The sequence below is a fragment of the Pelodiscus sinensis genome, chromosome 26 (genome assembly GCF_049634645.1).
Source record: "Pelodiscus sinensis isolate JC-2024 chromosome 26, ASM4963464v1, whole genome shotgun sequence".
NCBI lineage: Eukaryota > Metazoa > Chordata > Testudines > Trionychidae > Pelodiscus > Pelodiscus sinensis.
Genome location: NC_134736.1, coordinates 4,677,999 through 4,700,409, shown reverse-complemented (window position 1 = coordinate 4,700,409; position 22,411 = coordinate 4,677,999). Strand labels below are relative to the sequence as shown.

Sequence of the window (22,411 nt, the reverse complement as noted above, 5' to 3'; positions counted from 1 at the left end):
GTTAATCGCTTTTGGACAGGTGAACTTTTAAGGTTGAGGATTAAAGAGAATGATTTTGTAGAGGGAACTGGTTCAATTATAGCAGTTTCTCTCAGCCTTTTTTTTTTTTTTTTTAAATAAAGTACCACTTTTTTTTTTTTTTTTAAAGGTGGTAAAGTACCCGCAGTACCTACAGTTTTCAGACATACACAAGTTTTTTTGTACCATTGCAACATGTTTGTTTAAACAACTTAATCATAGCTGGGCGCGCGATTAAATTTTTGGGTGTAAAAAGTACACAAATAATAAAGTGCTGTAAAACTTAAAAGTCCAGTTTTCTCCAAATTTCAGTTGGGTCGACGTACCCTCCAGACTTCTCCTGAGTACCCTTAAGGGTACTTGTACTACTGGTTGAGAAACACTGAGTTAGAGGATTTAGTTACCCATCCCTGTTCCATTGTGCAGATGGCTGATTGAGAACAGGTGGTGTATGGAGCAGAGTAGAGTAAGCAATTGGGTGTGTGCCCTGAATGCAAGAGACATGGTAGATCCTTCCCACTGGGATGTGTGCCATCTGAAAAGGAGAGTTAGCTGCACCGACTCTGGATGGGAACTCTAGTAATACAAGGACTGATATAATTTTGAAAAATGCAGTGCAGTGTCTTCGTAGTGTAGAAGACGAAGCTGATGTCTTCCCTATATGGCAGTGACTGAGATGGATTATGGATGGTACTAGCCTGTGTGAAGTAATGAGGGAAGGAAGCCACTGCTTTTGTGATGAACCTTTTCCTATATGTAATTGCAAATGAGAAAGAAAGGGCTGTGTTGTCTCAGTGATAAATGTAGGGATTTCTTGTCTTGTATTTAATTACCGGAAATGTGAAGTAATAGACATTTATATGATGAATAGATGGTACATGTTCAGGTAATTATAGTCCTAATAAAAATGACAAATGCCATTATTACGCTGTTTAATTTTAGGATGCTGAGAGCAATCCACTGTGTCGCCGGTTGCAGTTGAAGGATATCATTCCCACTGAGATGCAGAGGCTGACTAAGTACCCCCTTCTGCTGGATAATATCGCCAAGTACTCAGGTAGAGCATTTCCACTGGGGCACCATTATCGTGCGTGAATCGTGGCAGTTTTGCCAAAGAAATGTGGTGCTTAAAAATGTATGCATAATGCATCGGCCACCGCCATGGGTCAGGGACTGCTCTCTGCACGGCCTGGCTCCCTTTTGCTCCACAGCTTGAATCCTTCAGCCTCTCTGATGCCTTTTCTAACATCCACTCCCTGCGAGAACACCACTTGGGAAATAAGGTTCAAAACGAAAGCTTAAATATTCAGTCTGTAAGCATTTTTAATGTACTTGTCATGTATCTAAGCATGAACGTTGCCGAGGTTCTGTCTTTACAGCGGACATCGGTAGACTTTTAACCCATCTACTCATACCACTTTTCAGGTCTTCCAGGGGCGGTTGTAAGGTGGAGACATGCTGCAGACCCTTGCAGCCCTGTATGTCGCTAAAACGCACACTGTGCAACTAGAGTTGCGCACTTGATTTGCAAATGCAGTCACGATGGACCTGAAACTGTTCACGAACTTGTCAAGTTCGCCAACTAGCTTCAACCAAACTGAAAAATGTGAACACTTAGGTTTTGTTTTGACATGATCATTTTCCTTCTGCACTGTTAGGAAAAACTTCATTTTGCTTCAGGGTGGTTGATTCTGAAGCAGGATGGCACTCAGGATGTGGGAGACCCAAGACTCTGCTGCAGTGTCTATTGTTTTCTTCACAGTAGAACACTGTCAGTGGAAGGAATTAAGAAAGACCCATGCTAGACTATTCCATAGCCTGATGGCTGGGGCACTCTCCTAGGTTGTGGGAGACCCAAGCTTACATGCTTCCTACACATCAGATAGAACCCAGGTCTCTCTCATCAGGAGAAAACCCTGACACCAGTGATATGTTTGATTTATAAGAGTTGCTCATCCCAACCATTTTGTGAATCTGATTCTCTAAACTTTTCTCAATGCCTCAACTTAAAAACAATTAAGTTGGAACAAATATAAATATCCAAAACACAAGACTTTATAACGGGGAACTAGACCTACACAGATGTTGCTGAAAAAGTAATACAGGCAGTCCCCAGGTTACGTACAAGATAGGGACTGTAGGTTTGTTCTTAAGTTGAATCTGTATGTAAGTCGGAACTGGCGTCCAGATTCAGCTGCTGCTGAAACTGACCAGCGCTGACTACAGGAAGCCCGAGGCAGAGTTGCTCTGCCCCAGGCTTCCTGGAATCAGCCTCTGATCAGTTTCAACAGGCTGAATCTGAACACCAGTTCCTACTTACATACAGATTCAACTTAAGAACCCCAGGCGTCCCCAAGTCAGTTGCTGCTGAAACTGATCAGCGGCTGATTCCAGGAAGCCCGGGGCAGAGCAACTCTGCCTCAGGCTTCCTGTAGTCAGTGCTGGTCAGTTTCAGCAGCGACTGACTTGGGGACGCCTGGGGCAGAGCAGCTGGGGTGCTGCCGGGTTGGTCGAGTAGCACCCAGAGCGGCGCTGCGGGACCAACTAGCAGCGCCCCAGCTGCTCTACCACAGGTGTCCCCCTGGTCTGCTGGAGACCAGCAGACCAGGGAGATGGGGAGCAAAGCCGCGGAACACACCGGCAGCGGGACAGCCGCGGCGCATCTGGGCTGTCCGCTGCCTGCGTGCTCCCCGGCTTTGCTCCCCGTCTCCCTGGTCTGGGGAGACGTGGAGCAAAGCTGCGGAGCACGCGGGCAGCGGACAGCCCAGACGTGCCGCGGCTGTCCCGCTGCCGGCGTCCTCAGAGGCTTTGCTTCCCATCTTCCTGGTCTGCTGGTCTCCAGCAGACCAGGGAGACGGGCAGCAAACCCCGTTCATAACTGCGGAGCCGACGTAAGTCAGATCCGCGTAACTCGGGGACTGCCTGTACAGCAAAATACCCAAAAAGTTCTTGGGAATGTATTGGGGACAACTTTTCATTTCAGAAGGTGCAGGAAGTAGCCAGGAAGACAACCATTTTAAATGTGATTCTGACTAACAGGGAGGAGTTGGCTGTGAATCTGAATGTTGAAGATGCTTTGGGTGCTAATAATCATGAAACAGTAGATTATAAGGAACGGAAAGAGTGAAAGCAGCAGAATAAATCCAGTGGACTGCACAAAGGCAGAATTTAACAGAGAACTGGTAGATCAGGTCCCATGGGAAGATAATCTAAGGGAAAAATGAGTTCCGAAGAATTGGCAATGTCTTAGAATATTCAAGGCACAACAACAAAGTATCCCCATGAGAAGGAAAGACAGAAAGATTAGTAAGAGGCCAGAATGGCTCCATCAAGAGCTCTTTAATGTCCTGAAAATCAAAAATGAATCCTACAAAAAGTGTGAAAGTTGGTAAGAATTGAGAACAAAAGAATAGCAGAAACAGGTAGGGACAAAAGCAGCAAGACTACGGAATAAAATGAGTTGCACTTAGCAAGGAACATAGGCAATAAAATGAGGTTCTGTAAATGCATTATGAGTGTGAGAAAATGAAGGCTGCTTACTTAGTGGGAAAGGAGAGATAATAGCAGATGACAGCAAGAAGGCTGAGGTGTTCTAATACCTTGTTTGCTTGACTCTGCTTAAAAGGTAAATTGTGACCAAGAACTTAATACAGCTAACTTCAATGAGGGGGGGAGGGGAGGAAGACTGCAAGCCAAAATAAGGAAAGAACATGTTAAAGACTACTTAGGCAAGGTTGATTTTTTTTTTTTTGCAAGTTAGCAGGGCAGATGAAGCTCACCCAAATATATTTAAGGAATTAGTTGTAGCAGTCTTGGAACTTTAGCGATTCTTGAAGAATTCGTGGAGATGGGTGAAGTCCCAGAGAACTGGAGAAAAGCTAATCTATTGGCACTTCTTTTCCAAAGAGGACTCAGGGAGTTCAAAACCAGTCAATCCAACTTCAGTAATAAGGATCTATGAGGAACACATCATGCCAAACACATCTAACACATGCCAAACACATCTAACTGCCTTTTTTTGACAGAGCTGCTGCCCTAGAGCAGTGTCTCTCAACCAGTGGTACAAGTACCCTTCGGGGTACTCGAGAGAAGTCCAGGGGGTACGTCAATACAACTGAAATTTGGAGAAAACTGATTTTTTGTTTGTTTTACAGTGTTTTATTATTTTTGTATTTTTCACATCCCAAAATTTCATTTCCTGCCCAGCGATGATTAAGTTGTTTAAACTAATCTGTCGCAGTGGTAGAAGAAAATTGTCTGAAAACTGTAGGTGTTGGGAGTACTCATAACTTTTTGTTTTGTTTTGAAAAAGGGGTACTTTATTTAAAATAAATAAATAAATAAAAAAGGCTGAGAAACACTGCCCTAGAGGATACAAGCAAAGTTTGTAGATATATCTCTTGATTGTTAGTAAGGCTTTGGACACAGTCCTACACGATATTTTCATAAGCAAACTAGATGAAATTACTGTAAATTGGGCTTCTGGTTGAAAGGCTATTCAGAGTAAATATCAATGGTTTGTTGTTTGGTTGAATCTAATAGGGCTGCATCCTGGTTTTGGTACTTTCCAATAATTTCTTTTATGTGTAGAATAATGGACTGGAGAGCGTGCATATAAAATTTGTAGATGCTACTAAACTGGGAGAGGTTCTGAGCACTTTCGAATTCTAATCCTGTTTTCCAAAAGGTCTTAAATTAGAGAATTGGTCTGAAATCCACAAGGTGAAGTTCAATCAAGACAGCTGGGAATAACTTCATTTTAGAAGGAAAGATCAAATGCAGAATTGCAAAATGGGGAAGAACTGGCTAAGTGGTGGTACTGCTGAGAAGGATATGGGTATTATAATAGATGGACAAATTAAATGAGTTCCTGCCTAATGTGATGTAGTTATAAAAAAAAGATTAATGTTCAGGACTATATTAGTAGGAGCGTCATAGGTAACACACGGGAGATACCTGTCTTGCTTTAATCAGCACTGGTGAGATCTCACCCGGAATACTGTGCCCAGTTTGGGCACCATGCTGTAGGGAAGATAAGGACAAATAAATAGGGAAGAGGTGTGTAAAGATTAGAAAACCTGGCCTATGAGGACAGGTTAAACTGGGCGGCTTCATCTACACTGGCACGATTTTGTGCAAAAACTCTTTTCAGAAGAGAGCGTCTACATTGGTGCGATCTTGCACAAAAGCGGCCGCTTTTGCACAAGAGCATCCATGCCAGTGTACACGCTCTCTTGCGCAAGAAAGCTCTGATGGCCATTTTAACGATAGGGCTTTCTTGCACAAGAAATTCATGTTACCTGTCTACACTGGCCTCTTGCGTAAGAAGCTCTGATTTCATACATTAGAACATCAGTTTACTTACACAAGAACATGTGGCCAGTGGAGACAGGCAGCAAGTTTTTGCGCAAAAGCGGCCGCTTTTGTGCAAGATCGCACCAATGTAAACACAGCCGGTATGTTTAGTCCTGAAAAAATAACGTATGGGTTCTGTAATAGTCATCAAATATATTGAGGACTGCTATAAGGAAGACTCATGAGTTGTTGTTCTCCATGTGCACTGAAGGTAGGACAAGTTGCAGGCAGCTTCGTGTACAGCATGGAAAATTCAAGTTTGACAGTTATTTTTTCTTAAATATCCAAGTAGCTAAGCTCTGCAGCGAGCTTCCATGGAAGGTGATACAGTCCCTGTCAGTGGAGGTTTTAAAAACAGGTTAAACAAACACTTATCAGAAAGACCTTGTTTTAGCACAGGGAGATGGATTAGAGACATTTCTCTCTCAACTTTGAAAAAATTCCACTTTGGATTTGACCTGGAACAGTTGTTTTTTTTATGGCCAGTGAACAGAAAAATCCATTATTCTCCCTGCTTAGCCTGCAAACTGCACCAAAGCTTGGGCAGTAATCCCAGGTGCACCCTTCTCAACAAAGGTTCAGTAACACATGCTGGCTGTAGCGAGACCTGATTTTATTCATATTTAATTACTTGTACCAAATATACATGTTCCAGCATATAGTAATCACAGATAATAAAAATTAATCCATAGTTGGCAAAATAAATGTGATCCCTTTTTTCCCCTGTTGTACTTGTGTATATGCAAATTAGCAAAAGTCACAGATTCTTAACAGGCCTTGCTGTTGGTGAGAATCAGTAAGGTTCACAGGTATGTATGGCTGTATACACAGTCATGTGACTGTCTTCAGTGTTGGGTGGATGGGTGTCTGTTTCTTCTCTTGTTATGGGATATGTGGTAACCTGTCAAGATGGGTGTAGCCTGGGATGCACATCACTTTAATGCCAAACAAAATAAACAAGATGGCAATTGTAGGAAACCATAACATCACTTCAGTGTTGTTTGCCCAGAATTTTTCTCTCTTCCAATTATTAGAATGCTCACCCTTTATGGAAGAGTTTGCAGTATGTAGCTGCAGTTTTTCTTTTTCTCTAATTTTTAGTCAAGGTTGCTTGCCATTAACGATTGATCACGTTTTCACATTCATTTCAAAGTCTAAGTAGTTTTATCTGATGTTAGGCACTCCCCATTGAGCGATCTCCTCCATTTCTTTGAATATTTTCCAGCACATAAATACAGTGATGCACTTTTTTTTTATGCGTTTTCTCTCTGCCCTGACCTACCTCCCTGGGAACTACAATGGAAATCTAGAAAACTACTCTGAGATCAGAATTCTCGTTGGGCAGGTGTTGATGAAGTGCATACATTTTCTGGAAAGTCCTTATGTCCTGTTTTGGTTTGTTTTGGTTTTTGAAGGGGTTGAGGAAGGAGGCGTTCACATAATGCCACTTCTACTGTTTGATTTGGTATCATGGACCTGTGTCCATTGCCATCCATAATAGGGATGTAATAGTGTAGCCAGTTAAACAATTAACTGATAAGCACATGCTTATCGGTTAATTCTACTAATTACACTCAATACCTCCTCCCCCACCCCCGTTGGGTCTGCCAGTGCATTTTTTAGAAGTCTGAGTAGTCCAGCTTCATTCTTTGAACTTGACACCAGTATGCTACATCAGATACTGGACTAAATGGACCATTGGTCTGATCAAGGATGGCCACTTTTGCGGTTTTGTGTGCTTGATTAATTTTCCCTTTATCCCTCCCCTGGAGATCACCTCTTCTTTATTTCTGTGCCCTTTTTAGAACGGCCTGAGGAGAAGGAGAAAGTGAAGAAAGCAGCAGATCACTGCCGTCAGATCCTTAACTATGTGAATCAGGCTGTCAAAGAATCTGAGAATAAGCAGGTAGGAGGGGCAGGAATGAAAGAGATGGGAAGGGTGGATCATGGGGAAATCAGGAGAGAAAATCCAGAATTGCTAATACTCTGGTTAAAGGAATGAAGCCCATTGGGGAATCCCTAGCTCTGATCTAGACATTCCAATAGTTGCATATACTGCTTGACTCTTCCAAGTTGTCCCAAACCAGTGTAACCGTGTCTTCGTTATGTGTGTTCCAGCGTCTGGAAGATTATCAGCGTCGCCTTGACTTGTCCTACTTGAAGCAGTCAGAGTACCCTATGCTGGATGAGCACAGGGTGAGTGACAGAGCAGAAATGATTGCCGGGCTGGGATTGTGACCCCCGGTAGTTAAATTGGTGATAGTTTCTTCTATACCCTTCTGTTTAACATATTCCACTTTAAATGTCTCATGAAGAGTCTTTGGTGAGAGATTTCAGACAAAGGTTAAATGGAACACTTAAAAAGCGGCGAGGAGTCCTGTGGCACCTTATAGACTAACTGAAGTGTAGGAGCATAAGCTTTCGTGGGCAAAGCTTATGCTCCTACACTTCAGTTCGTCTATAAGGTGCCACAGGACTCCTCGCCGCTTTTGCAGATTCAGACTAACACAGCTACCCCATCTGATATGGAACACTTAGTAGCTCTCGAAAGTCTCCACGAACTTAATCGAGAAAAGCAAAGAGTTTTTGTGGATCTTGTAAATGTCATGGAACAAAACTGCTATGGAATACTAGGTTTTCACTTGTATGTCACATAGAGCAAACTGATTGACAGCATTCATATCCCCTTCTGAAAGAGCTCATACACCTCATGCTACATTCTCTCATACTTGCAAGTGCTGCGGGCAGAACTGGGAAGCTCTCGGGGAGAACTAAAGCTTAGAGATGCTGTTGGCTTTGCACGCGGAACTTGTCGCTATGTTTGATTCACGTAGAAGATCCGATGATATAGGAGGCAGCTGAGCTTTTAAATCTGGACCTAGAGTGCTTGGTGGCACGTCTTCTTTAAACTCCAGCGGGTCTAGCAGAGGAGTTCGTAACTTTTTGATAAAGTTTTGTAGGGGGAAAAAGGGCTCCCAAAATCTAGGGTCAGGGCAGTGCCTTTTTATATAAATGTATAAAATATTGTCAGGATATACACTGTGCGTTCCTCTTCTCATAGGGTGTATACTCTCTCTTGCACTGTTATAACTTCCACGTGGTCACTAACATGCTATAATATTCAAAGAGTTTTTTTTATGGTTTAAGGTTCACTGAGTTCACTATAAAACTCTTTTGCTTGGTCTTCCAAACTACCAAAAAGGCGCACAAATTCTTTAAGTCATGAAATCAAGAACCCATGGAAATAGTTTATATCAAAATGGCAGATTTTTCTAAGACTTGGAAGGAAGTGCTAATGAAAATGACTGCCTCCACTGTCTGCAGATGAGTTAGGAGCCCTAACATGAATGAATAATTCAATGCTGTTATGAAGTCTAGCAGATTATCAGAACAATTAATTCCTCAGAGTCTGCTGCGGGCAGTCCTCTCTTGTGGTGCATGTTTTGAAGCAGTAATGAACTTAAATAAGTTCTTATTATTTGTGTACATGGTTAACAAAATACTGCTAGAAACAGTCACGATCATGATAATGCCTCGGAGTTTCAGTGAAAAGAAATTGCGCCGCCTCCAAGAATTCCTAGGCCACGTGAGGCTTTACACACAAACCACTCAATTGTGGGGGGAAGGGATAGCTCAGTGGTTTGAGCATTGGCCAGCTAAACCCAGGGTTGTGAGTTCAATCCTTGAGGGGGCCATTTAGGAATTTGGGGCAGATCTGTCAGGGATGGTACTTGGTTCTGCCATGAGGGCAGGGGGCTGGACTCTTAAGGTCCCTTCCAGCTCTGAGAGAGGTCTATCTCCATATATTAGTTCAAACAGAACCTCATTATAACTGGAAGATACTTAAGTCAGAAAGTCTCCAGTTTTTAGTTTCATCCTGCATCTAATTTTCAAAGCCATAAACCACAGGATCCAGCCTGATTTTCCATACAGACCTTGGAAACTGTCCCCTCTATGAAAAACCCACTATAGATCCACCCACTAGTTTGAGGCTAAATCCAATCATCAGATACCCTGATATTAGCTGTAGACCACAGCCTCTTTCCATGTGTCCTGCTCTGAGATTACCCAGGAGCTTTCACTGGCCACTACCCCATGATGCTTGGGGGGCACTGCTCACCTTCCCAGTGCCCTCTTGCCACAGGCAGGGCATCCCCTGTTATCACATTGACTGAGGGTGCCAACATATTTGTAGAAGTCGGGGGGGGGGGCACTTTTTAACCTGGGCATAATTTAGGGGACAGGGTAGTGTACCTTCCCCCACCCCCCAGGCTGCATGCCTCAAGCAGGCATGGACTGTCGCCGGCAGGGGCTGCACTTTGGAGCTAGGGAGCTGATAACCATGGCAAGCTCCCTTCCTCATGGAGTGCTGCCCCAGCTGGTGCTCTCCATGTCTGCCTGAGGCTTGCAGACAGTGCAGACCCCTGTCCCTTCAAACAATGCCCAAGTTAAAAGTGGGACGGTCCTGGCTCCAGTGCCACTGACATTCACCCTGCCCATAAAGCTTCCATTTATAGGCCTGACATCCCCCTGTGCCTGAAACTGGCTGGGAGAATCGTGTCCTTTCACAAGAGGGAAAATAGCCATTTCTTCCCTATGGCATAAGGTCAGGGAGTGCCAAAGACTGAAGCAACCCACAGGTCCTACGTTCATGCACTTACCACAGATTCTAAATCTTCCCTGGCTCTGGATTCACCTCCTGGTCTCCTGGCAGCAGTGCCTTTTACCTTTGCCTCCAATGGTCTCATGTGGTGACCTTCTATGAATGTTGGTTTTGTTTGTTTTCTCTCCTGCTGGATTGGCAGAATTTGGACTTAACTAAGAGGAAGATGATTCACGAAGGGCCTCTGACCTGGAAGGTTAATCGGGACAAGACTATTGGTGAGCCCTCCTTCCACCAGCAGACTTACCCTCGGGTCCGTGACCATGGGTGGGGGAGGATACAGCGTAGCTGTGATTCCCAACTATGGGTCGTACCATTGCCTCCTCACGTGCGTGTCGGCTCCTCGAGCTGATTCAGTAATTCTTGTCAAATCTGACACATGCCAGAGTATCCCAGGCGCTCGGGAGATGTGCCAATCCCATCTGTAGCTCTCTGCTGTGGCTGAGAGAGAGTTGCAAGCTTTGCTTAGGCTGGCACAGCTCTGACTGTCTGCATGCAGAATAGAAAATGCATCCCTTTGGGTTTTTTCCTGTAGGAGTGACTCCTTAACTCATTCCCGGCCTACTTTAACCCTTTGCAGATCTCTACACACTGCTCTTGGAGGATATTCTAGTGCTGTTGCAAAAGCAAGATGATAAACTGGTGCTGAGGTGTCACAGTAAGATCCTGGCATCTGCCTCTGACATCAAACACACATTCAGTCCTGTTATCAAGCTGAACACTGTGCTGGTTCGCCAGGTGGCCACAGGTCAGTGCAACCAATGGGCACAATTTTGGAGTAAGCAGAAATGCAAAACAAAGGCCCTTTGAGGGTGGAGGCTTTAGGAGCTGGAGCGGGAAAGTGGGAGTTGTAACTCCTGGATTTAATTGATGTTGGATGAGCCATTTAACCTGCCTGTATGTTATCTCTCTGTAAAACGGGGCAGTATCCTTACAGAGGTGTTTGAGCGCTTGTTAATGTTTGTGAAATAAAACATTCTGTGATTTTCTCTCTCCCCCCCCCCCCCCCTTCCCGGCCAGAGGAGAAGGGAAAGGTGACAGGGCAAGCTGGCTGGCTGGAAGAGCCATGAGGACCAATAGCTAATTTTTTTCTTTCTTTTTTGGGGGGGAGGGACGGCGTGAGGCCTGGAACCCAGTGTCACATTTGTGTCTGAGACTGAAACTCCTTTGTACTGATGTAATTAGCCTGCTAATTGACTTGACAGAATCTTCCTGCAGTATATTGTGTTGGCCTGAACAATTGTATCTGAAATCCCCTGAAGTCAGACAGATACTCATATGCTTTTACTATCCAAGGCATCAGATGAAATGACTCTCCTCTTGTGTCTTTCCAGATAACAAAGCTTTCTTCGTCATCTCCATGTCAGAAAATGGTGCCCAGATTTATGAATTGGTGGCACAGACCGTTTCTGAAAAGACTGTGTAAGTTATAGGCTCCGTTACCTCTGCTGTGGGGAAAGAGAGAAATCTAACCTCCCACTACGAGAGTCGTAGTTCCTCTCTAGAGGGGCTTGTGAATTATCTGGCGCTCCGCTCGTGCACAGCGCTAGTGTCCAAACCTGTCACCCCATCAGGAATCTTCCTCAAGTGTTACAAACAACAATTGGCACTCTTTGCCAGCTCAGGCGGTTGCTAGAAATTTTCCATTATGCCTCGCGTCTCACTCCTAGCCCTCTTCTTGCTTTACAAGTGCCCTTCTTTTTTTAAATCCTTGTAAGTTGGGGCTAATGAGACCCATGTGGTATAACTGTCAAATGAATCAATGCAATAGTCCTGCATCTCTATGCAAAATCCTAGAATCTGCCATCTGTCCAGGTTACCTTCAGCATTCTGGGACATGTTATCGAGTGGCAGGGAACACGCTGCCACTTATGAATTCCAGTTCTTGTCTGAACTGTTCTTCACAATCTTTGGTAGAAGTGCTTTGTCATGGGACTGTAAAAATGGTTTTGTTTGTATGCTACTTTATACCTATTGCACAGTGCTATGTACATCAGCATGGTGCAATATAAAATGCATGGTCAGTAGGAAAATCCAGGATTGTTAGCTTTGATGCAAATTGCTTGTATACATAGAAGTTTGAAACCAATGCATCAAAAACATTCTGGCACCCCATCTCAGCATGTAGCTTAGAAATAAGTATCTGTCTGTCTGAGTCCAGTTTTTTGGTCAAGAACTCTTCTCAAATGGTGAGATCTAGGACCTCCAAATGTGGTACACGGCTTCCTCTGATCATCACTTAAAGCAAGGTCAGGGATTGGTTGTGCCAGGATAATGGGATGTGCCTGGAATTTGATACTCCTACAATAGAAAGGGAGGTGTTTAGTAGGAGGGAATTTTACTGCAGAATGACCACAGTGGTGGGGGAAGCAAGGGGCCAGAGATGGAGTGGGGACAGTTATAACCCCATTGCGCCAGCAGGGGGACAGAGCTGGAGAAAGGGACAGCTATCTACATATATTTCAGTGAGTTTGTCTGTTTGTGTATCTCTGTCCCACAGGTAGGGGACATGCACCTTTGCCTCAGCTGTGCCTGCTGCAGCAGCCATGGAGAGGCACTTCTTACCTGGCCCCAACCCGCTGTGGTTGTCCCTTCTCTCCCTGGGGCAGCCTGCATACAGAACCCCTGATCCCCAAGCCCACCCTAGAACAATGATTTAAATGAAGACAAACAAAAATTGACTAAAGGGCCCAAGTAACATCGGGTAATTCTTGGATGCACCCGGGTAAATTGTAGGCCAGGAAAATACTGTCTTGGGAGACTTGATGGCTTAGTGGTTGGTACTGAGATAGGCGCTTTCAGCGGCCGTGGTTTGAGATTTGAAACTGACCCCTATTCTCCAGTAAGCAAAACTTGCCCTTAAATGGCTGAATGACCTGCGTTCTGTGAGATGAGTTGGTGGAGCTCACCCAGGTTAGCTGTGAAGAGATGTTGCAACATGTGGACTATCTGCAATTTTGACAGTAACTTGCCACTGTTACTGGCTGTCTGCACAGAGGCCAGAGGATTACTGAGCCATGGGGGTGAACTCTCTCCTTCCCCCTAAATAAAATTCCTCCAGAACTGGGTTTATAATTAGTATGTGTAGAGAGGCAGTTTTCATTGCTGCTGTCCATACTGTACTTGCTCTTCTGCAATAGAGAATTTCAGTTCCCAGCACTGTCAGTCTGGCGTCGCTTAACCAGCACTGCTATTCCCTTTAGAGGTAAAAACATTAATTAGAAATTTTAAATGTTCAATGGGGACAAAGAAATTTGTGGGTCCTTCCTTCAAATGAGGTGCAATTAGGATAACAAAGACTTCTTCGGTGTCACTAAGCTTTTATTCATTGAGTTGACGTCTCAAATGGACTATTAAATACAGAAGCACAGAAATTAGAGCTGTCTTTCGGGAATGTCTGTGTTCTGTGCTTTTTCGTTTAAAAATTTTTTTTTGGAGAACAGAGCGTGCATAAGAACGGCCGTACTGGGTCAGACCAAACGTCCATCTAGCCCAGTAGCCTGTCTGCCAACAGTGGCCAGCACCAGGTGCCCCATCCTTCTCCAGCCTCTGACAAACAGAGGCCAGGGCACCCTTTCCATCCCCTGGCTAATAGCCTTTTATGGACCTAACCTCCATGAAATTATCTAGCTTCTCTTTAAACTCTATTATAGTCCTAGCCTTCACAGCCTCCTTTGGCAAGGAGTTCCACAGGTTGACTACACGCTGTGTGAAGAACTTTCTTGTATTAGTTTTAAACCTGCTACCCATTATATATAGTGCTTTTAGGGCTATATTCATAGAACTGGTTCCATTCTAATAAGCATCCTATAGTAAGCAACTACATTGAGACAGCAGAAATCCCTCCTCCTTCAAACTTCCTTACTGTATTTTGTCACCTTGAGAACTTGATGGAAAAGAATAAAATCTCTTCTCTGTTCTGTGTAAAATGACAGATCCCAAGCACTTGCAATCCACAGCAGAATAGGTAAGCGTCAGTTGATTGCGTATAGTGTTCTGCATCTGCTTCCTTTCTGGCTGCTGGATTGAATCTCCCACTTTTGCATCTGTATGGTTTCTGCTTGTGTTGCTGCATTCATTTCTTGGGGCTGGAGCATCTGCCTTGTATCTGGTGAGATCACCGTAGTTAACCCAGGGAATTCACTTCACTGCCACGAGATGTTGAGGCAAACAATGTCATAGGATAGAAAAAATAGAAATGTTAATTCCTTTAAGAATATCCACAGTTACATTAGCTGGTTTAAAATATATTACATGAGAGCATCCTTTTGTGCTTCCTGTGTCTGGTGGTAGTCTCATTTTTGGTCTCTTGCAGATGGCAGGACCTGATAGCTGAGATGGCAGGGACAGTAAAAGTTGAGGCATCAAAAAGGCCAATTCCATTACCACAGTCGGGACCTGGCGAGTAAGTAAAAATAAGCTTTGGTATTGATTTTTTTTTTTCCAGTAGCTTTTCAATTCCCTTTCCTGGACAGGATAACCCAAGTATTGATGACGCTATTAGGGTGGCAGAAATGCATTGGATTCACAGAGTGGTGTCCTTTTCCTCTTCCTGCAGTGAGGAGCATGAGGAAGAGGAGCAGCAGAAGCTGAAAGAAGAACAGCGGGACATCCCTGCCAGCAGTATGCAGAGTCCAGGTAAGAGCATAGTCAGCATGCTAGATGCAGTACAAGAATGCTGGGCTATGTCTTGCATGTGATAGGGATCTTTCTTGGCTCAGAAAAGCTTTCACTAGAAGCCCTGTGGGCAGGCGAAACCCAGTCGGAGGTATACCTTATCTTTCCCAGCTACCTTGACATTACCGGGTAAGGAGATTGGGCAGAGATTCAGCTAATTAGCTATAGCACAGGGTATTGAGTTATGCATCCTCAAATTCCCCTAAATTGTCTTATGAGAGAAAGTGGTTTAGTTGTCACCTATAGGTAATTCAGAACATATGAATGGGGTATTTAACTTGATGATCTCTCTTCTGTTGGTTAGATACAGATTTGGGAATTGAGCCTCCCTTGATGCTGAAGGCTCAGTCTCCTTCAGCAATCATGGCTGAGAAGTCCGAGGGAGAAGAAGATCCTGACACTGAAAGTCATTTTGAGAGAGATCAACAGACAGAACTGACGGTTGGAGAATCCTCTGCTCACCCTGAACCGGCAGTCCCTCTCCAGATCTCAGAAGAGCGCTGGGCATTGAATGCGCTAAGAGACTGTAAGTAATTGCAATGCCATGGGCAGAAGTAGCCCTGGTGAGTCTTGATTTGGATCTGGGAATTTTCAGGTCCACCGTTTGATCCCAGGGGCTAAAATGGAGTTTTCTGTCGGTCCAGGGTAGAAACGCTTATGTTCCTATCTGGCTGCAAGGCAGAGTGGGCTAGACATGAAGACTGAGCTTCACTTACATTGCAGATACTGGCTCTTTACTTCGGGCAAGTCTTTCTCTGCCTTTTGTGTGCCCATCTATCACACTGGAAAAATAACACCAATTAATGAGGTGTTCTTTGTGCGCCAAGAGAACGAAGTGCTTTGAAGGTGGAGGAACACAACAGAGCTTCATGCAGGAAGTGCTGAGAATTGTTATTTCAGGCACAAACATTTTTAAGCAACCTACAATTAACCTGTGGGACTCATTGCTTAAGGCAGCGAGTGGCCAGCGGTATTCAAAAAGGGATTGTACATTTGTTTGGATTACAAGTACATCTAGAGTTCAAACTAATGAAGGGGTGTCTGTGTCTGTATCTGGTATGAAAGTGACACCCAACCTCATGCCATAGGCTGCAAACCAACCTCTAATTAAGGAATTTAGGCAGAACTTCCCCTATGAGCAGGTTGTTCCATGTTTTCTCACTTGACGATGTCTTGCATCTTCCTCTGAGAAGTCTGGTATTGGCCTGTGTCAAAGACAGGGCTATATGGACCACTTATCTGATCTGGTATGGTTATTCCTATGTTCCTAAATATGATCTCTCAGCTACTGTGCTGATGTTCATATGGCACGTAAACATGCGTCCTTCATAACTCTGAGATGGCCATGGTGCCTCTAAAACTCAGCTGTGCTACTGGGAGTGGTCTAACACTTCCTCATTACCTGGAGCTAAGAGGGCCATATACCTGCTTGGACTGAGTTCTTGTCTCATGCCTCTCCACCAGTCTCTAATAGGTTATACTCAGTCTTTTGAACCATATTATCAGATTTTTACAGGATCCAATGCATTGTTTTAAGGCTGGGTGCTTTCAAGTACAGATTGCACCTCCCAAATCCAGGATTCTCTCGTCCGGCAGCATCTGTTGTCCAGCATGACCCCAGATGTTCCTGGGTGAGAGAGCCCTGGGACAGGAGGGCCAGCAGCTGGGAGCCCAGTGTAACCCTGCGAGTCTGCTGGCAGCAGGGCCTCAGTAGCCAGGTGGATGGAGCACGATTGGGACTGTCTGCTGCCTAGCAGCAGGGCCAGGACTGTGGCTGCAGTAGCCCGGGAGTGGAAGCCAGCCATGGCAACCTGGCATAATCAGTGTGGCTGCGGCCATATGCTGCCCGGCAGCAAGGTTTGGGCAGGGGCAGGTGTTGGGGGGGGAGGGGAGAACGACCTCCTGTTGTCTGGCAAATCCCCTCTTCCGGGACCGGTCAGGTGAGAGCCAACCTGTATTTCTAATGCGTGAGCTCTTGCTAAAGGAAGATTGAGTGGGGAGGGCACATTAGATAATATCAGTGACCTAATGTCTGTCCTGAATGCTACAGTTTAGCAAGAAGCCCTCTGGCAATAGCAATCGGTCACTTTCTTTTTTCTGCAAATGCCTTCCATTCAGCTGAGTGGCTGCTTTGTGTTAGGAAGGATAACATTTCTCAAACAGTGAGTATTAGGTGACTATGGACTTAAAGCTGTCCTAAGCCCTTAAGACTACATTATGCGTCTCTGTTGGTACGTAGTCATTTTCACCTGAAACTCCAAAGAATCCTAGGATAAAGACCAAGTAAGACTCTCCCATATAATTTAGATATTATGAATGTTTGTATGGACTTGTTGGGATGCAAACTCTCCCTACATTTAGACCTTGAAGGTTATGCCATGGAAAGTAACTTTCCTTGAATCTGCAGTAGGATCATTACTTCAACCTGTGACGTTAATGGTCTGATAACCGGAACATTCCTAATACACCCCACGTGAGGTTCAAGGGGACAGCAGCATGGCCAGCATCATGTAGCAATTGGAACTGGGGGCTGGAAGTCAGGGGATTTGGGTTCTCTTGGCTATCGCTAACCAGCCTGTGCCTTAGTTCCCCCCCTTAGTTTCACCTTTTGTGAAACAATTTGCGATCCCGTGATACAAGACACACAACGCTCCAACTGTTTCTTTGTACCCCGTCCCCCACCTTTGCAGCAGTAGCAGTGAGAGAAGAAGTCACATAGAGCGCTCTTTCAGGAAGAGCCCAGGGAACATCAGTGTAACTGCAGACACAGTGGAAACGGCTTATACAGTTGCGTGACTGTTCCGTGCTCCTTTTCCTTGCAGTGGGCTTGCTAAAGCAGTTGTTGATGCAGCATCTGGGCATGTCTGAGAAGGGGACGCTGGAAGGCTGGCAGCGTTTTCCTAAGTTTAGGACCGTTTCCCGAGGGGCCCAGGCACAGAGTGGAGTTCAGGATGGACTACAGCCTTCTGATGACAAGATGCAGCAGTCTGGAACAGACGGGATGCATCCCAGAACAGGCGCTAATGAATCCTCCGCTTGTTATGGCCTCCGGACTTCAGCCGAATTCCCAGCTTCACAGGATGCTGTGCAGCTGGGATCTAGACACACCAGGTCTAGTAACAGTTTAGTCACGGACCATGTGAGTATGACCCTGGAGACCCCTGCCACCGAGCTGGAAGGGGGGGGTGCTGATGACAATGGAGAGCACTTCTTTGATGCTCATGAGGCCCACAGCGATGAGACTCCATTGGAAGGTGAAGTAATGGAGAGAAAGGAGGAAGAGGAGGTACACATACGGATCTCAGGTGAGCATATCCTTTTGTACACGCTGCACTAAATTTATAGCCAATCCCGCTCAAATGCCAGACACGTTATTGTGTTCAGATAAGAAATCTATAGGAAATATGTTTCTTAAAGTGAAGCACAGTTATGCTCAGAGCTCGACAAATTGTACAATCTACTCACCCGTGGTGAGTAGATTGTAACCTGGAAGAGCCGGGTTCGGGTGATCTGCGCATGCACAGATTGCTGGACAGCACAGCTGGCGAGCCCTGGTTATGCTTTCCTGGTAGACTCTCCCTTTCTGACGCAATAGAGGACACTTAAACATAGCTCTTCTCATCTTTGAACGTGTCTTAATAACTAGTGTGTTATATTTTAAAAGTTATGTACAAACACAAACTAATTTATTCCCACAACCCCCTGAAGTGTAGCTAATTAAAGGAGAAACAGATATTGCTAATGGTTTAGCACAGGTTACAGCTGAAGAAACTGGGAATTTCTGGCTCTTGCCCATGTGAGTCAAAAGGGAGAGTCTGCAGACAGCATACTTTTACCATGGATCTCTCCAAAGCTATATCCCACAGTCTCCCATTTCAGACTCCATTAAGTGGTGGTGCTCATCTCCATTCCCAAAAGTATGGCAACATATGCTTGTTACCAACTATCAATGCTCTGTCACCCCGCAGAACATCATGGGGACTTAGTTGAATACCGAAACTTACAAAATAACTTTCTCTTTGGATGTAGTCATAGCACTTCCTGAAATGTTTCTCCACCACATGTCAGAAGATCCAACTCTGGCTACATCCTACACCATGATTGCCGGTATCATTTTCCATCTCACTAACACGCTACCAATAGTAGTGACTGCAGAGGCATCAGCTTGGGCTAGCTAAGTGTGGCTGTACCCAGGAGTTCAGGCAGCCTTGTACAGCCCTTGCTGGAGCTCAGACCATTGTGTCCTCACTGCTCTTCGTAATGCGTTGGCTTTAAGAGCTATCTACACAATCTGTACATTCCATCCCTGGTTGTAGGGAAGTCACCTGTGAGGCATGACTATGTATATAGAGCTCCTTCAGGATCCTTTAGACAGCAAACTGGAATGTCTCATCTCTTCCTTCTTGCTACATAAAAATATGTAGACAGAACGTTATTTTCCAAAGAGCAGAGAAATGATGGTTTGGTGCTGTACAGTGAGTCTCAATAGCGCAACGTAGACCATGTCACTTCAAATGTGTGACCCCTTGGGATAACTGTGCGGGGGGGTTCTAGTCTACTAGAGTTCTTTGAGGGGGTCATCAAGCATGTGGGCAGTATTCAGTAGATATAGTATACTTGGATTTCCAGAAAGCCTTTGACAGAGTCCCTCATGAAAGGCTCAGAAGCAAAATTAGCTGTCATGGGATCATCGAATCATAGGGCTGGAAGAGACCTCAGAAGGTCATTGAGTCCAGTCCCCAAATAAGAGGAAAGGTCCTCATAGATAACTGGTTAAAAGACAGGAAGCAAAGGATAGGAATAAATGGTCAGTCCTCAGAATGGAGAGGCATAACTACTGTCCACTACAGCTCCATACCGGGACCAGTCCTATTCAACACACTCCATAAATGGTCTGGAGAAAGGGGAAAGCAAAGTTTGCAGATGATACAAAACTGCTCAAGGTAGTGAAGTCCTAAGCAGACTGTGAAGAGCTTCAAAAGGATCTCACAACACTAGGTGACTGTACAGCAGTGTTGATAAATGCCATGTAATGCATAGTGGAAAACATAATCCCAACTATGCGTCTAAAACAATGGGGACAAAATTAGCTGTTACCATTCAAGAGAAGAATCTTGAAGTCATTTGGGGTAATTCTCTGAAAACATCCACTCCAATGTGCAGTAGTAGCCATAAGCTAACAATGTTGGGAATCCATTTAAGAAAGGGGTAGAGAGTAAGACCGAGAATATCTTATTGCTTCTGTGTAAATCCATGGTACGCCCACATCTTGAATACTGTCTGCAGATATGGTTGCCTCATCTCAAAAAGATAATTTCTGTTGCCCTTTTCTGATCTATTAGGGATATGGGGAATGACTGCCACAAGAGGAGAGATTAATAAGCTTAGGATTTGTCATTTTAGAAAAGAGGAGACTGGGCGGGGGAAGAGTATGATAGAGGTCTATAAAATTGACTGGTGACAAGTAAATAAGTAAAGGAAATAAGGAAAAGTTATTTACTTGCTCCAATAACACAAGAACTAAGGGTCACCAAATGACATCAATAGGTAGAAGGCTAAAAACAAACAAACAAAAGGAAGTACTTCACACAGTGCACCTGTAGAACTCCTTGCCGGAGGATGGTGTTCTTTAACATTCAGCAAAAAAGAACTGATAAATGCATGGAGGAAAATTATGCCTTTTGTTTCATATCTTTTAACCTGTTACTTGTCCTTGAGAGGACCTTCCCTCTAATCCCATGACCCCTTATTTTTTGCTTAAGAGCCCGGGTGAGAGATCTTATCTAATGCTTTCTGAAAGTCCAAGTACACTGTAGCCAGTGGATCAATGTTTGTTTGACCCCCTTACAGAATTCCGATTGAGGCATGATTTCCCTTTATAAAGCATGTTCGTTTGTGTCTGATTATTCTATTCTTTACAATGGTTTCAACCAATTTACCTGACACTGAAGTCACATTTACTGGCTTGTAATTACTAGTCCTCTGATGCCTTTTTTAAAATTGGCATCCCATTAATATTGCCTATTTTATAGAACTTTTTAATGCCAGCCTAAATTTGAGCATAACCGATCTGAACATCTCTCTGAAACAGCAGAATGAATGCCACTTAGACACTTAGCAGTATGATTCGAGAAGGCATGGATTCTGTTGTTGTAATGAACAGCATATTGACTATTTCTGATGAGAAAAACCGAGCAACAGACCATATGGTTCTCAAACAGACCCTACATACATCTTTAATGGTTCCCATTACGAACCAGTCTAGTCCAGCCCAGTTCAGGGCTTGGCTCTGCCAGGTATTCTCTGATGCTTTATCTAGTCTGTTCCAAAACTTCATAAGAGATGAATTTTTCACCACTTCCCTTGAAGTCTGATTTAAATTGTCTCTCTAGTTCACGGACTTTTAGCAGTTTGTTGACCTGGCGTTGCTAGTACAAAACTGTTTTCTTAATAGGAAATTATTTGATCCTTGATGGATATGGAACTGTGCAGGAGAGCTCTACGGATGAGGAGGTGTCCTCGCTAGTTCTGCAGTACACTGCAGGTCACTCTTCTTTGGACTCGGCAAACCAGCAACCAGTTTCCCCACAAGACGCCCAGTCAGATGAAGGGAGCTCCTCATTTCCTGAGGAATTTATGGCCTCACGCTGGGCACAGGTGGACGAATTGTGCTCCGATGTACAGAGCCCCCACTTCTCAGTAGAGTCACGTATCCAGGTGATGCAGTACATTCAGAAGATAGAGGCTAACCTTGAACACCTAAAGGTACACCGCTTTTTTTAATGATTCAGATTTCAGTGCTTATGTAGTGTTTTTAAAAGGTGCAAATTGGGGGGAGAAGACACGAACCAGGAGAAGTGTAAGATCATGAATACAGTGCTTGTATGATCAGACGAGAGAGAGAGAGAGCAGGAGTGTATGCTTGGATGATCTCCATGGATGGGTTTGAAACTGTTTCCTTGTCCTAAATCCCATGGACAGAAACCAGGAGCACTATAGACACGTGTGTGGATGTTAAATACATGTATGTTCTGTTGCAAACAGTTTGGAGATGCAACAGTTCTCCAAAGTGAGAAATGGAAATGAATGCAGTGGGTGTTACAGTAAGGTTGAAAAAAGAGTGGGAAGGTAGACCTACCCCAAGGCATAAGAAATATAAATAACTGACCTGGACATGCTTGCCCATTACTACTTACTAATGCTAATGTGTAAACAGAGTGGAAAGCCCCATTGTGCCAAGAGTATTTCAAAGTCAGTTTCGCTACATCTTGGGGATTCTATCCCATTTTGAGGTTTATTCTTCATCTGCCACAGCCACACAGAACGTGAATAGTACTGTTTTCTGGAAGACAGGCCAGCTAATTGTGGCAACAGGGAACTTTCCTGCTCTAATGTAAAGAAGATCCAAAAGGAATCGGGGATTGCTTAGACGATTTTCCCCAGTGGAGGAACTTCTCGCAGGAGTTAGTGATGGAAAGTATTTAGCAACATGAGTATTACAATCCAGTCACCTCCCATTAAATTGTTTCCTGCTCTTAGCGCTAGAGATTCACTGAGGTCAGAAATAAAGAGCCACGTGGGTTTTGTCTTTCAGGAAGTTGAGGAAAATTACGCCACTCTCCTTCGCCAAAGGCCGACTGGATCAGCCCCCACAGATGAGCATTCAGGTACATGAACAACACATCATCCCTTCTCCCA

At 44.4% G+C, this 22,411-nt stretch overlaps 1 protein-coding gene across 4 annotated transcripts in view; it reads left to right on the top strand.

The window, feature by feature from the left end:
* ARHGEF12 (Rho guanine nucleotide exchange factor 12) overlaps positions 1-22,411 on the top strand; it is a 112,975-nt gene that overhangs the window by 85,606 nt on the left and 4,958 nt on the right. For all 4 annotated transcript variants that reach the window (XM_075909529.1, XM_075909528.1, XM_075909527.1 and 1 more), the window contains 12 exons: positions 961-1,075; positions 7,179-7,279; positions 7,492-7,569; positions 10,179-10,254; positions 10,617-10,784; positions 11,371-11,458; positions 14,352-14,441; positions 14,595-14,674; positions 15,018-15,239; positions 17,536-18,018; positions 21,168-21,478; positions 22,308-22,380. In XM_075909529.1, coding sequence (XP_075765644.1) covers positions 961-1,075; positions 7,179-7,279; positions 7,492-7,569; positions 10,179-10,254; positions 10,617-10,784; positions 11,371-11,458; positions 14,352-14,441; positions 14,595-14,674; positions 15,018-15,239; positions 17,536-18,018; positions 21,168-21,478; positions 22,308-22,380 — 1,885 coding nt within the window. The remainder of the gene's footprint in view (positions 1-960; positions 1,076-7,178; positions 7,280-7,491; positions 7,570-10,178; positions 10,255-10,616; positions 10,785-11,370; positions 11,459-14,351; positions 14,442-14,594; positions 14,675-15,017; positions 15,240-17,535; positions 18,019-21,167; positions 21,479-22,307; positions 22,381-22,411) is intronic.